Source organism: Argopecten irradians, chromosome 1 (genome assembly GCF_041381155.1).
Source record: "Argopecten irradians isolate NY chromosome 1, Ai_NY, whole genome shotgun sequence".
Classification (NCBI taxonomy): Eukaryota; Metazoa; Mollusca; class Bivalvia; order Pectinida; family Pectinidae; genus Argopecten; species Argopecten irradians.
The window spans coordinates 64,707,382-64,724,403 of NC_091134.1; the positions used below are offsets into that span (position 1 = coordinate 64,707,382).

At 37.6% G+C, this 17,022-nt stretch overlaps 1 protein-coding gene across 5 annotated transcripts in view; it reads right to left on the minus strand.

The window, feature by feature from the left end:
- Window positions 1-17,022, minus strand: part of LOC138305432 (uncharacterized) — a 42,594-nt gene that overhangs the window by 3,871 nt on the left and 21,701 nt on the right. For 3 of the 5 annotated variants that reach the window (XM_069245688.1, XM_069245656.1, XM_069245672.1), the window contains exons 2-4: window positions 8,642-8,740; window positions 2,740-2,889; window positions 115-174 (exon numbers count right to left, since the gene is read on the minus strand). In XM_069245688.1, the coding sequence (XP_069101789.1) occupies window positions 115-174; window positions 2,740-2,889; window positions 8,642-8,740 (309 nt within the window). Of the gene's footprint in view, window positions 1-114; window positions 175-2,739; window positions 2,890-8,641; window positions 8,741-10,376; window positions 10,429-10,859; window positions 10,930-17,022 lie in introns of those variants that run through there. The other 2 variants (XM_069245664.1, XM_069245680.1) reach the window with 2 other exon arrangements.

Below are 17,022 nucleotides of genomic sequence, written 5' to 3' on the forward strand. Positions count from 1 at the left end.
CCAAGCTGATAGAGAACAAAATTGGTTATGATGTACTTATGAACTCATGAGGAGTAGTGTCTAGGTATGTTTACAGTATTAGCACTACTAATAGAACACGGATAATTTACAGACCTGCTTGGTTCATTCCTGCTCCGAGGGCTCCACCTTGTGACGTACCATACTCATCTCTCCCTGGAAAATGAAAACACGCACAAACCACATAATCCCCCATCACAGACAGATTATCTACTTTTACTCTCCTTCCTGTAATCTTTACAGCCGTGCTACCCCAACTGAGAACGATGCGTGGATATAAACCTCTACCGCTGAATTGTATCGATGTATTGAAAGGGTGAAGCTAGTTATTTATAGACTCGAGTACTGTCGCCTATCCACAGGTAAATCGCGGGCGCTCTGGCTATATTAGCTGTACCAAACACAATCGTAATTGTTACAAATACCGTAAAAACTTGCATAACTTACACACCAATGTACTTTTTGCACATGTATTTTTTCTTAGGGCTGAAAATGCTGAAAAAAATCTACAATCGGTATATTTTGCGCATTTAAAAATTTGGGAGAAAACAATGTCCGGGGAACCACAAATTTGTTGTTATAAAAGTGGTAATTTCATTGCAAAATATTCACAATAAATGCTTGACAACTTGCACAAAGAAGTGTTGTATTTAGAAGAAATATCATAATATAATTGCATTGTGTTTGTTTTCTTTTATTGACCACCGTAACTACTTAATGCCGAAACTACTCAGTACCGCAACGACCTGAATTCACTGAAACAGTGAAATATATCGTGCAGAACATGTCAAAAACATCGGCAGTCCGCCGTACTCCATACATGTCAATATCTGGAGATATTACACATGAATAGTTATCAGAACTATTTGAAAATATTATAATCTTGTTACTTAAAATTGCCACAATAAGTTATTAGTGTGTTTGAGATCATTAACAAACTTTTAATAGCAATCGCGATCGGATAGCAGATACGTTGGCTTGCAATAATCACATTGTGAGTGAACTCACTACATTTTGTAGGTAACCAGATCCAAGCTGATGGCTAATTATATATAACAGTACGGTTAAAAATGCCACTAACCTTGTAGCTTGTTAGTTTTTCTGTATTAATATTACAAGCCACTTATTGAAAATCCTAAATATAGGACAGTTTAGGACCCATCTTATAAATCCCACGTGTGTTTTGACTTTTTGCACATGGCCTGCAGCCGGGACACATAGCGGTTCCCTACGTAATGAGCATTGCTAGATCTATAAGGTGTTTTGTATCCAATTTTACTAGCAATATGAAGATTTGTTAAAATATCTTAAGTAAAGACATACTAGTCAAGTGAATGTTGATACATTTTGAAGAATATTTGTTTTGTTTTTAAGTAGATACAGACGCATTGTTGATGACATATAGATCGGTTAAGCTAACTAGCCATTCAGTATCGTTAAGCTGGAGGAGAGGCCCGAGCGTAGCATCCAGTACCAATTTACCTGTGATTTGGTGACAGTACGCGAGTCTATAGATAACACGGCTACAGTACACTCATTCAATACATTGATACAAGTCAGTGGTAAAGCGGTAGGGGATAATATACACGCGTCGTTCTCAGTTTGGGTAGCAAGGCTGTAAGTACCTGTTCTGGCGTCAGAAACACAATCAAACGTTCTGGCATCAGAAACACAATCAAACGTTCTGGCATAAGAAACACATTCAAACGTTCTGGCATCAGAAACATAATCAAACATTATTTTTATCAATATAAATCAGTTAAAACTAATGGTGTGATTTTTAAAGGAGATAATTAAGAAATAATATTGACAAAACACGCCAAAAATTGTGTTTACACGCCACATAAAAATATTTAGATTTCATACCACAAGAACATGTACATCAATTTCTGTGTTTTCTACTATTTACATACTTATAGAAAATTATCTACTGTTTCATCTAAATTTTGCTATAATTTTTTGTGGTGTATTTGTTGAGAAAATCTGTGTCCTACAAAAAAACAAATATTTTATCAACACATTAATGGTAAGAACAAAAGGAACCAATATGAAATTTAAGACATATCCCTTCAGTTCTATTTGAAAAATAGCGGCACTTTTTTTAAAAACAATTTTGCTCTTGATCAGTCCCAATATGCATTGCCCCTGGTATGCATAACTAGGGCCCAAAGGGAGCGAATTTGAGATAGTCCCTTCAGTACTTTATGGCAAAAAGCAGTAACAGAATTGTTTATAGATAGATGGAAGTACATGTACAACCACAGATGAATAATGGATGGATAATAAAACGCTAAGAGTTGTTGATTTATTTTATTTTTTTGATCACGGAAATAAAAAAGTTCATTGACGAAAATTTGGTCATGTCGCTCCGTGGCAATCCAGATTTGGTTGATAAGTCATACGTGTGAAGGTCACGTCAAAACAGCGGGTTAGCAGACTTGATTTAAACGATGTTACGGAAGACGATACAGGAACGGAATTCAGAGATTATTTGGGATAAAATATGTTTGTTTTGTCAATAAATCTATTCTTATTTGTTGGTAGGCTTCTATTATATAAGGCATGTCCTCTGTCATATTATACAGTAGGTGTTATTATTAGTTGTTAACAAGTAGTGAAACAATATATAGTTGCCTTCAATTCAAACGATTAATCGATTAGTAATCGATAACATGTGACCGAATAATCGAATACAAAAATTACTAATCGTTTCAGCCCTACCTTTGACCCCTCCATATCTGGAATAGTAGGTTTTATTAGCCTTCATGTTGAGTCCATCTGTGTGTCCGTTAGGGACTCGTCCAGTGGCTGCTCCACTAAGAGATACATTCTTTTTTATACTCCATACATTTTCCATGTCCAGTTCTCTATCTACAAAATCAAAGCAAAAACAGTACATTACACTGTATATTTGAGATTAAGTCTTGTCATTTAAGGACAAATATTCTTAATGTATGTATATGGCAATGTACAATCTAAGGGAGACAACTGTTCATGGATTGGTAACATTATTAGATTGTTGATCTGATCATGACCATTATGTAAACAAAAGAGATAAATAACCTCCTACATTCCAGAATGCAGTCTATTAAAATCATTGCATTCCCATCGCTTAATACAAGGAAATTATGTCGACCACTTGGAAGACGAGTCACTGACTCAAGGTGTTATGAACTTTAAATAAAGACAATTATTATTATTATTGTTATAAAAATACCTGTAATTTTTATGAATTTTTGAAATTAACAACTGTAGTTAATTATTTTCTGTATATATGCAGTAGATACAGACATTCATTCAATTTGAATGGAATTAAATTATTTTAAATAAAATGATTAGACTGCAATAGTTCAATTCAATATTTACCAAAAGCTTATTACTTATGAAATCAAATTCAAACATTCATACTTGAACCTGAAATTGATTAGTAAGCTCAATTCATTTAGCATACCAAATATCACAATGGACTCGACAATTCATCACATTCAATTATTATGTCTGTTAACAACTTAACATACACATCAGGGTTTTCAACAAATACATGTATTCTGAATGTTATAAGGCCGTGTCCCTATTCCTTACATCAACAGTGTAGTGGAAACAAACAGCAGCCAGCAATTGATCACAGTACTTATACTACCTAGACATTATTGATTACTTATTTCTATTTATTGACTTTAATACCTAGCTTCTCACCTGCCATAAAGGTGCCACTAAAGTTTGTATCAACAAAGGAATTAAATTCCAATTTAAATACCAACAGACACATCCTGGTACATGCTAATGAAAATTTATTGAGTGTCCTTAAGACCTACATAACTTCCATATCTATACATAGAATATGAAGAATACCCACTGAACTAACACAATGAAAATATCCACTAAACTACTGGTAGCAATCTAACAGTGAAAATATAATCTAAAACTTAATGCATGAAGGTAACATTAAAAATTTTACAATGAAAATATTTCTGAAGAGGAACGTTACAAAAGTTGTTCCAAACACTAGTGAGCAACTCTTAAATTACTTTTGAAATAACAAGCAAGAGGCCTTGAACTGTAAAGACTTTATGAATATATGCAAATATCATGGCTCATAGCAGAAAGAGAAAGAGCTATGAGCAGTACAAATTATCCTTTAGAGCTATGTACAGCCCCTGCAGACTACTAAAAGATTTTATAATTTCCCTCCTACCTCTAGCCCTTGGTGTCACTACTAAGATTTTATAATTTCCCTCCTACCTCCAGCCCTTGGTGTCACTACTAAGATTTTATAATTTCCCTCCTACCTCCAGCCCTTGGTGTCACTACTAAGATTTTATAATTTCCCTCCTACCTCCAGCCCTTGGTGTCACTACTAAGATTTTATAATTTCCCTCCTACCTCCAGCCCTTGGACACTACTAAGATTTTATAATTTCCCTCCTACCTCCAGCCCTTGGAGTCACTACTAAGATTTTATTTTCCCTCCTACCTCCAGCCTTGTGACACTACTAAGATTTTATAATTTCCCTCCTACCTCCAGCCCTTGGACACTACTAAGATTTTATAATTTCCCTCCTACCTCCAGCCCTTGGACCTACTAAGATTTTATAATTTCCCTCCTACCTCCAGCCCTTGGACACTACTAAGATTTTATAATTTCCCTCCTACCTCCAGCCCTGCACTACTAAGATTTTATAATTTCCCTCCTACCTCCAGCCCTTGGACACTACTAAGATTTTATAATTTCCCTCCTACCTCCAGCCCTTGGAGTCACTACTAAGATTTTATAATTTCCCTCCTACCTCCAGCCCTTGGAGTCACTACTAAGATTTTATAATTTCCCTCCTACCTCCAGCCCTTGGTGTCACTACTAAGATTTTATAATTTCCCTCCTACCTCCAGCCCTTGGTGTCACTACTAAGATTTTATAATTTCCCTCCTACCTCCAGCCCTTGGGTCACTACTAAGATTTTATAATTTCCCTCCTACCTCCAGCCCTTGGTGTCACTACTAAGATTTTATAATTTCCCTCCTACCTCCAGCCCTTGGAGTCACTACTAAGATTTTATAATTTCCCTCCTACCTCCAGCCCTTGGACACTACTAAGATTTTATAATTTCCCTCCTACCTCCAGCCCTTGGAGTCACTACTAAGATTTTATAATTTCCCTCCTACCTCCAGCCCTTGGAGTCACTACTAAGATTTTATAATTTCCCTCCTACCTCCAGCCCTTGGTGTCACTACTAAGATTTTATAATTTCCCTCCTACCTCCAGCCCTTGGACAACTACTAAGATTTTATAATTTCCCTCCTACCTCCAGCCCTTGGTGTCACTACTAAGATTTTATAATTTCCCTCCTACCTCCAGCCCTTGGACACTACTAAGATTTTATAATTTCCCTCCTACCTCCAGCCCTTGGACACTACTAAGATTTTATAATTTCCCTCCTACCTCCAGCCCTTGGACACTACTAAGATTTTATAATTTCCCTCCTACCTCCAGCCCTTGGAGTCACTACTAAGATTTTATAATTTCCCTCCTACCTCCAGCCCTTGGACACTACTAAGATTTTATAATTTCCCTCCTACCTCCAGCCCTTGGACACTACTAAGATTTTATAATTTCCCTCCTACCTCCAGCCCTTGGACACTACTAAGATTTTATAATTTCCCTCCTACCTCCAGCCCTTGGACACTACTAAGATTTTATAATTTCCCTCCTACCTCCAGCCCTTGGACACTACTAAGATTTTATAATTTCCCTCCTACCTCCAGCCCTTGGACACTACTAAGATTTTATAATTTCCCTCCTACCTCCAGCCCTTGGACACTACTAAGATTTTATAATTTCCCTCCTACCTCCAGCCCTTGGACACTACTAAGATTTTATAATTTCCCTCCTACCTCCAGCCCTTGGACACTACTAAGATTTTATAATTTCCCTCCTACCTCCAGCCCTTGGTGTCACTACTAAGATTTTATAATTTCCCTCCTACCTCCAGCCTGGTGGCACTACTAAGATTTTATAATTTTCCCTCCTACCTCCAGCCCTTGGTGTCACTACTAAGATTTTATAATTTCCCTCCTACCTCCAGCCCTTGGTGTCACTACTAAGATTTTATAATTTCCCTCCTACCTCCAGCCCTTGGACACTACTAAGATTTTATAATTTCCCTCCTACCTCCAGCCCTTGGACACTACTAAGATTTTATAATTTCCCTCCTACCTCCAGCCCTTGGACACTACTAAGATTTTATAATTTCCCTCCTACCTCCAGCCCTTGGAGTCACTACTAAGATTTTATTTTTTCCCTCCTACCTCCAGCCCTTGGTGTCACTACTAAGATTTTATAATTTCCCTCCTACCTCCAGCCCTTGGACACTACTAAGATTTTATAATTTCCCTCCTACCTCCAGCCCTTGGTGTCACTACTAAGATTTTATAATTTCCCTCCTACCTCCAGCCCTTGGAGTCACTACTAAGATTTTATAATTTCCCTCCTACCTCCAGCCCTTGGACACTACTAAGATTTTATAATTTCCCTCCTACCTCCAGCCCTTGGACACTACTAAGATTTTATAATTTCCCTCCTACCTCCAGCCCTTGGAGTCACTACTAAGATTTTATAATTTCCCTCCTACCTCCAGCCCTTGGAGTCACTACTAAGATTTTATAATTTCCCTCCTACCTCCAGCCCTTGGACACTACTAAGATTTTATAATTTCCCTCCTACCTCCAGCCCTTGGTGTCACTACTAAGATTTTATAATTTCCCTCCTACCTCCAGCCCTTGGAGTCACTACTAAGATTTTATAATTTCCCTCCTACCTCCAGCCCTTGGACACTACTAAGATTTTATTTTTTCCCTCCTACCTCTAGCCCTTGGAGTCACTACTAAGATTTTATAATTTCCCTCCTACCTCCAGCCCTTGGACACTACTAAGATTTTATAATTTCCCTCCTACCTCCAGCCCTTGGACAACTACTAAGATTTTATAATTTCCCTCCTACCTCCAGCCCTTGGAGTCACTACTAAGATTTTATAATTTCCCTCCTACCTCCAGCCCTTGGTCACTACTAAGATTTTATAATTTCCCTCCTACCTCCAGCCCTTGGACACTACTAAGATTTTATAATTTCCCTCCTACCTCCAGCCCTTGGTGTCACTACTAAGATTTTATAATTTCCCTCCTACCTCCAGCCCTTGGAGTCACTACTAAGATTTTATAATTTACCTCCTACCTCCAGCGGTTGGTGTCACTACTAAGATTTTATAATTTACCTCCTACCTCCAGCCCTTGGTGTCACTACTAAGATTTTATAATTTCCCTCCTACCTCCAGCCCTTTGAGTCACTACTAAGATTTTATAATTTCCCTCCTACCTCCAGCCCTTGGTGTCACTACTAAGATTTTATAATTTCCCTCCTACCTCCAGCCCTTGGACACTACTAAGATTTTATAATTTCCCTCCTACCTCCAGCCCTTGGTGTCACTACTAAGATTTTATAATTTCCCTCCTACCTCCAGCCCTTGGAGTCACTACTAAGATTTTATAATTTCCCTCCTACCTCCAGCCCTTGGACACTACTAAGATTTTATAATTTCCCTCCTACCTCCAGCCCTTGGAGTCACTACTAAGATTTTATTTTTTCCCTCCTACCTCCAGCCCTTGGTGTCACTACTAAGATTTTATAATTTCCCTCCTACCTCCAGCCCTTGGTGTCACTACTAAGATTTTATAATTTCCCTCCTACCTCCAGCCCTTGGTGTCACTACTAAGATTTTATAATTTCCCTCCTACCTCCAGCCCTTGGACACTACTAAGATTTTATAATTTCCCTCCTACCTCCAGCCCTTGGACACTACTAAGATTTTATAATTTCCCTCCTACCTCCAGCCCTTGGAGTCACTACTAAGATTTTATAATTTCCCTCCTACCTCCAGCCCTTGGACACTACTAAGATTTTATAATTTCCCTCCTACCTCCAGTCCTTGGTGTCACTACTAAGATTTTATAATTTCCCTCCTACCTCCAGCCCTTGGACACTACTAAGATTTTATAATTTCCCTCCTACCTCCAGCCCTTGGTGTCACTACTAAGATTTTATAATTTCCCTCCTACCTCCAGCCCTTGGAGTCACTACTAAGATTTTATAATTTCCCTCCTACCTCCAGCCCTTGGTGTCACTACTAAGATTTTATAATTTCCCTCCTACCTCCAGCCCTTGGACACTACTAAGATTTTATAATTTCCCTCCTACCTCCAGCCCTTGGACACTACTAAGATTTTATAATTTCCCTCCTACCTCCAGCCCTTGGAGTCACTACTAAGATTTTATAATTTCCCTCCTACCTCCAGCCCTTGGTGTCACTACTAAGATTTTATAATTTCCCTCCTACCTCCAGCCCTTGGAGTCACTACTAAGATTTTATAATTTCCCTCCTACCTCCAGCCCTTGGAGTCACTACTAAGATTTTATAATTTTTTCCCTCCTACCTCCAGCCCTTGGGTCACTACTAAGATTTTATTTTTTCCCTCCTACCTCCAGCCCTTGGAGTCACTACTAAGATTTTATTTTTTTCCCTCCTACCTCCAGGCCTTTGAGTCACAACTAAAAATTTCATAATTTCCCTCCTACCTCCAGCTCTTGGAGACTGTTCATTTTTCCGCGGTGAGAAGATCCAGTCATCTTGGTCGTCCCGCTGTGGACTCTTGTACAGGAACTTCTTTGTGTTACCTGTAATAGACACACGGGTCATTCTTAGAACACAGAAACATTATAATATATATATAGAACACATTTTTCACATACATGTACTACGACATTAATACCAACCACTGGTGGTCTAACCAATCAATCCCAAAATGTAATATGCACAACTAGGCCCCTAGGGGAACCGAGATATTGGGGACGGATCCCTTCAATACACAATGAGAAATATCGTTAACAAACTTCAAACACCAAAATACAAGATGGTGGTCATTCGTCCATCTTGTTGACCACCCACTCGAAAAATGCTTTATGCACTCCTGGGCTCTAAGAGAACCTACATGTGAAATTTGAGACAGATCCCTTTAGAACTTTCCTAGAAATAGCGGTAACAAACATAAACTGCCAAAATCCAAGATTGCTGCCTGGCGGCCATATTGTTTTTCCCATCAGTCTGAAAATAGCATGATACTCCTAGGGCCCTTAGGAAACCTGCATATGTAATTTGAGACAGGTCCCTTCTGTACTTTATGAGAAATAGCCGTAACAAACATCAACTTCCAAAATCCAAGATGACTGCCTTGCGGCCTGTTGTTTTTTGGGTCAGTCTGAAAATCAGCATGACACTCCTAGAGCCCTTGGTAAACCTACATATGAAATTTGAGACAGATCCCTTCATTACTTTCTGAGAAATAGAGGTAGCATTGTTTACGGAAGGACACTAAGGAATATATTCATGTTGATCAACTGGCTGACATTTTCAATTTGAAATGTGGAATTTAATTGACTATAAATGACTTTTTGATCACCATTACATTTATGTAATTGGATACCAATATTTGAAAATCGGTTGACTATGTAATGAGTGCCACACAGTCAGATTGTGACAGTGTTTACAGATAATGACTGTTTGATACAATCAAATACACTTAACATATATGTGTTAATTTTGTTGAAATGTCCAATTAACAGGTGATATCAATCACAGCAAATTGTCCCCTTTTCCTTTGTGCAGAATTCATGTGTAGTAATTCCAAATGTTTTGGGAGACTTTGTCTATGGGAGTCTCCTTATAGTATATAGTACTGCCCGAATGCCAACATTATAGTGTTACCCCACTGAAGCATACTGTCAAGGATATCTTATTAAGACATCTACTCAGGTTACAACTACACACCAACTAGTACTGTCGCCAGAGTGGATGACTAATACCCCTGCTGCACAAATTTAGTAATAATTCCATTAATAGGAGACATTGTAGAACCCTATATAATTTACTCAACTCCCTGTTATGTCAGGGTTCTTTGTACCAAATTTTAACAAAATCTGTCAAATAGTTTAGGAGGAGTTTGCCAGACAGTTGTGTCTACAAACAGACAGGACAACTGGAGGGAATTTGTGGGACCTTCCATCTTATACAAATGTCCAAATTTACAACATAGAAAATGTAAGCATACACTATGGTTAGATGAGTCAAAAACATTCTGAACCTCAACTTGGCAAGGTAACTTATAGAAAATGAAATAGATTCATTCTAGGCCAATGGACATTTGCCAGTATATCGTGAGACAAGAATCACAATGTCTGGAATATCATGACACTAAAACCACATATGAATGTTGTGTTTTTGTTTCATTCAATGGTTTTTTGTTAGACACTTTACCTTGTTCATTATCTGGTTCTTCTAACGGTACCTTCATTATAAAACACTATGTATAATCCACATAAAGCCATACATTGGTCACAACGTCCGTGATCCTACACTAGACACACACTGGTCTGCTTTTAGTTCGGATTATATATACTGCCTATTGTGATCCATAGAAAGTAATCGTGTTTAGGATTGATATAATAACAATTGTAACAGTACAATAGTAACATAACAAAAAACATTTACAGTATATACAGTAGTCATCCAGGACAATAATCTCATATCCATGATATATATTTTTAACTTAGTCATCCAGGACAATAATCTCATATCCATGATATATATTTTTAACTTAGTCATCCAGGACAATAATCTCATATCCATGATATATATTTTTAACTTAGTCATCCAGGACAATAATCTCATATCCATGGTATATATTAATAACTTATATTTGAACATGTTGTTATCCGCTACAAGATCCCTCTAACTTACCCCAACAGTTGTTACTTAAGCTTTTTGTGAAACCTAAATACACATTCCTGTACATGTAGAGTGGCCAAACCAAGAATCAAACCAAAATCAAATCAAGGTCTTCAGCGTGATAAATCAACAAGTCTGAGTAGAGTGATAGAGATAGCATTTAAATCTGTGTACATGCAAACCAAAGACTCTAAAACCACCTTCTGTGGGTTATTTGGTTGTACACAATTTGCTATCGAGTGCCATGAATCTAGTTTGAGTCTGCTGCGTGATAAACCAACAGCTCTACCGACTGACCAACGACTGACCAACGAAGCACTGTCAGCTGGAAGATATGTACACAGACCATATACTTTATACTGTAGGTACAAGCCTCACTGATCCGCTCCTTCTACATGTTTCAATTCAATTTCTATTAATCAATCACATTTACTCAGATTAATAGAATCTAACATGGGACTGTCAGCAAGTCTGGTGTTGAATAGGGTTGAATTCAATACCCCTGTCTACATAGGCCGTACACCTGACAATTGATTACAGTATTTTTCTATACTTCTTATGATCAATAATGAAATTTTGACCGTTTAGAAGTACAGTTTAACTTGTGTAAACTGTTAACACTGGACCATCATATTTCATCATTATAGCCAGGTTCCCTGTTTTTATAGGTTTTAATATTATATAGAAGGAAAATGCCATACAATTAAGCCAGAATACACACGATCTGGATTAGATAAGATGCTGTTTTGACATGTTATACTGTATTTTCATTATGCCAACGTTGTAATGCTTGAAAATTGGTAATGTCGTTGACAATGGGTTCTAAATATATTGATGATGTTGTGTAGCTCATATGAACTGTTCCTGGCCACCGCGAAAAACACCCTGTCAAGTATGGGAGAACTCTTTACTTATCATGGCCCACCTGAGAGGCCACTATTACCTCATAATCTTGTCGAGGGGTCCAAACAAAAGCCGAGGGCACTATCCTATCTCAAGTAATAACCTATAATATAAATAATTTCCGTAATGATGCAAATTCTATTCCAAACCAGCCGATATGTCCTTGTGGGGTCACATGAACATTTAAATAGTAAGGTAGATATAGCTACACTGATAGAGCTTCAAATAAAGTGACTTTACCAATAAAGTTGTACAATCACAAGAGCATTTATATAGTATAAACAGTATATCTAAGTTATCTAAGCTTAGAAGGTTTTCTATACCGTCTTTGCATGTATTAATTACAGATTTATCTGCCCTTGCGGGTAGGTATTGATTGTGACATCGTGTGTTTGCGAGCGTAACGTCATACTTTTCAGAGAAAACGACATGAGTTATGCTCACAAAACAATGACATCACAATATATAACTACCTGCAGGGGAAGTAACTCTGTACTATGCAAAAGAACAAATAGCAAGATTAACCCATAATTCTACTGACACTGAATATATATATCCTTCCACTTGGTTTTAGGTAAATATAAACAATTGTATTCCACTAGAAATATATTTCATATGAATTGTAGTTCAAATGAATATCTGTGAGGACATTCAATTACATGTATTATGTATGTCAGACCTCAAAACAGAGGGAGGAGTATAGCAGGACTAAACTTTGTAAATCAATGTCAACTACTGCAATATGACAGAGTTTATATTCCTCAAAAATTTGGACGGTAACATGTTTGATTCTTAGTCTGATTATTCCCCTTTATTTCTTACTTTACTCTTACAAACTGAAGGTACTTGACCTGACACTGTATCAATGCTTGTTTTAAGGTCTAAGGTTTGATAGCCTTCAAAGAGTTTTCAAGTATACAAAGATTAGTCATTTCATATGAAAGGAGCTCTAGTTGATATTTCCCCATGGCCACTTAACCAGGTATGCAATCAATTTTAAACTCATATTGGGAAAGATATTCAACAAAATACCCTTTTCCACAATACTCCTCATAAAGTACTGGTGACTCAAACTTAAGTTTTCAATTGCTATTTCATATACAGAATTTAATATATCACTATGCTAAATCTGTTTATTCTTCTAGCAAAATCAATACAGGATATAAACTTGAATCAATTTCACACTCAAAGGAGAATAGATTTCACACAAGATCTAAAGTCTATACACAGAGACAATCATAGCCTCATGAATAACATGTTTCTTCAGACAGGCTTCAGAGCAATTATGTCTGAACAAAGACTGTTTTTGTATGCAAATTTATAAATATATATGCAAATGCTTTAAATCAATATATTTTTCTGGTATATATTAACTCCTAATTGTACAGATACCCAAGCTAGCCAGAGATATAAAATTTGGTCAAGACTAAATGTGGCTTTTCAGTTTGTTGAAAAAGATCAACTTCACTTTCATTATTTCACAATTAACATGAATGTCGGCAGTATTTCTAGTAACTAACTCAGACTTGATTGTGTATCTAGATAAATCTGAATAATTTACTAATTAACACTGGGGTTTGATTGTTGGCAGATTAGATTAATTAATGAAAAAAAAAAAGATTATGTAAATTACAAATAAAGATGCACTGGGTATATATAGAAGGACTACAAGATATCAACAAATGTAGCTTTGTGTTTTTAGGACCTTTTTTTGGCAGGTATATCAATTGGCATTCTGATATCTTATTCTAAATAAAGACTCCCCTATCTTACTAATACACATAATTTTCATCACTATAAGATAAAATATAAGTTCCTAATGAACACACCTAACATGCATTTTATTTCTTCATTTTAGACATCATTTAATAGAAAACTTCTAGAATTTCAGGAAACGTCATAAAAGCTCTGTGTTGTGGTCAATACAGGTACTTCATACATGAAATTCAATTTTCACTTTCTGTTGTTGGATATGCACAACGACAACCAAGTAGGGAGGAATTTATTGATTCTGATAAGATATCTAATAGTATATATTACCTGTACCTCCTACAAATGTTTATTATATCTATGTCCCATTATTAACAACCACGACCATTTAAGGACATGCTAGGTTTAACAGTTGGAGGAGCGTCAAATTAAAGTTCTTTGAGAAACAAGAGCTGTTGGAGAACAGCAAAGCTCGCCTATTCAGAAGAAGCTGATGTTCAAGTATTTACTATTTAGTATTTGGTTGTATTATCACGTTCAGCATCCATACACATTAGGAAAATAAAATCAAAAACATTTATGATGACTTAAGCTTAAACAATTGACGAAACAGAAACTTGCTCAAAAACTTTAACGTGAAATGGGACGCCAACGCTGACGCCGATGCCGCCGGGGTAACAACATTAGCTCCCCCTATTCTTCAAATAGGCGAGCTAAAAACTACCACAGTACTAGCAACTGTTTGACTAATATGGGTTACACACTCACTCTTGGCCTAAAGAGCTATATATTGGTAACATGCAGATCGAAACACCACTAACTGATCTCATTCATTGATCATTTATTCATAGTAGTTCCATGGTAAATAACAAAAGGCATGATGAGTATATTATCATTCAATCTAGATGCCAGACTTTATTTTAGGTAAGACTTTATTTGTTTTTAAGTAGTATCAAGAAGGGTAATAATGTTATCTGTTTTTTACTTGATAGCATGTTGTATTTCTTTTTAGTTAATAAGAGGGGCCGCGGTGGCCGAGTGGTTAAGATGTCCCGACATATTACCACAAGCCCTCCACCTCTGGGATGCGGGTTCGAATCCCATGTGGGGCAGTTGCCAGGTACTGACCGCTGACCGGAGGTTTTTCTCCGGGTACTCCGGCTTTCCTCCACCAACAAACCTGGCACGTCCTTACATGACCCTGGCTGTTAATAGGACGTAAAACTAAACAAACCAAACCAAAGTTAATAAGTATCCAAATCTTAAGGATGTATAATCATCTGAGGTTTCAGTCCTGGTGAAGTCTTGTTTCGATCAAAGAAGTTATGAGATTTTCAAATAAATCTATCTGTTGCAAGTTGCCAGTTGCAAATTATGTCTATTCTTTTAGATTTTTTTATACAGGGATTTTAAGAAATGACCCATTTGAAAAATAAAAGAATATGAAATGGGGCAAAAACATAAGCACATGGATCCCCCATTATTCTGCCTGATTTAGAAAGAGCCCTGTTGATATGCAAAATATTTCTTAATTTTTAATACAAGATTTTTTTCTATGAAGGGTTAATCTGGCAAAAATGACTTTCCTCCACCAACAAATCTAGCACGTCCTTACACGACCCTGGCTGTTAATAGGATGTTAATAGGACGTTAAACTAATAAAGCCCTGCCCCTCAGGCCCCCGGAGGGGTCAGCCCCATCATTTATACAATTTTGAATCCCTACCCTATAAGGACGCTACCATTGCATTATGAGTGCTATCACATGCTTCGTTTCAGAGAAGAAATCGTTTATAAGAAAATAGCCAATTTGACACTTTTTGGCCCCGCCCCTCAGGCCCCCCGGGGGTCAGCCCGACTATTTGTACAATTTTCAGTCAGTAGCCCATAAAGATGCTACCAGTCAAATTTTGTTAAATTCCGGCCAGCGCTTATGTAGAAGAAGTTTATTGCTGGCGAACGGATGGACGACACTGTATCGCATAAGCTCACCAGGTGAGCTAAACAAAAGATCCCAGAGGGATCTTGGCGCCCACCTAAGAACGATCTTTGTCTGACAAAGGAAAGAGGGATCTTTTCTCTGCTTTTCAAGCTTTTACTACATATTACTACACATGAAATTTCAGAAAGATCCTTTGACTGCTTTCTGAGATATATAACGGTAACGAACTTTAATTATCAAAATCCTTGATGGCTACCTGTCGGCCATCTTGTTCACCGATCGGTCCTAAAATGCAATATGCACAACTACACCCCTAGAAGAACCTGCACATACAATTTGGGACAGATCCCTTCAGTACATTCTTAGACATAGCGGAAAAAAACTTCAATTGTCAAAATCCAAGATGGCGTTCTGTCGGCCATCTTGTTCACTGATCGGTACCAAAATGCAATATGCATAACCAGGGACCTAGGGGAACCTGCACATGAAATTTGAGACAGATCCCTTCAGTACTTTCTAAGAAATAGTGGTAACAAGCTTCAATTATCAAAATCCAAGATGGTGTCCTGTCGGCCATCTTGTTCATCGATGGGTCTGAAAATGCAATATGCACAACTAGACCCCTAGGGGAACCTGCACATGCAATTTGATACAGATCCCTTGAGTACTTTCTGACAAATAGTGGTAACAAGCTTTAACTATCAAAATTCAAGATGGCCGCCTGTCGGCCATCTTGTTAATCAATCGGTCCCAAAATGCAATATGCACAACTAGACCCCTAGGGATATCTGCTCATGCAATTTGTGACAGATCCCTTCAGTACTTTCTGAGAAATAGCTGTAACAATGTTCAATTGTCAAAATCCAAATTGGCGGCCTGTCAGCCATCTTGTTCATCGATCGGTCCCAAAATGCAATATGCACAACTAGGCCCCTAGGGGAACCTGCACATGCAATTTGAGACAGATCCCTTCAGTACTTTCTGAGATATAGCGGTAACAAACTTCAATTGTCAAAATCCAAGATGGCTGCCTGTCGGCCATCTTGTTAACCGACTGGTCCCAAAATGCAATATGCACAACTAGGCCCCTAGGGGAACTTACATGTGAAATTTGAGAAAGATATCTTCAGTACATTCTGAGAAATAGCGGTAAGAAACTTTAACTATCAAAATCCAAGATGGCTGCCTGGCAGCCATTTTGTTGACCAATTGGTCCCAAAATACAATATGCACAATTAGGGCCCTAGGGGAACCTGCATATGAAATTTGAGAAACATCCCTTCAGTACTTTCTGAAAAATAGCGGTAACAAGAATTGTTAACGGACGGAAGGACGGAAGGACGGAAGGACAGACGGACGGACGGACGGAAGGACGGACGACGGACCACAGACAAAAAGCGATTTGAATAGCCCACCATCTGTTGATGGTGGGCTAAAAAATATAATACAAGAAAATTTGACTTCTCAGAGGTGTACATCCTCAATAGAAATGAGGGGGCCATAGTCTTTTAAACCCGGTATTATACAAAGCATAGAGGAATCTCCAGTCCAATAATAGTAAACGTACTTGCTCACTAGAAAATTGGTAGAATGCTATATATCAGTGTGTATCACTGCGAGT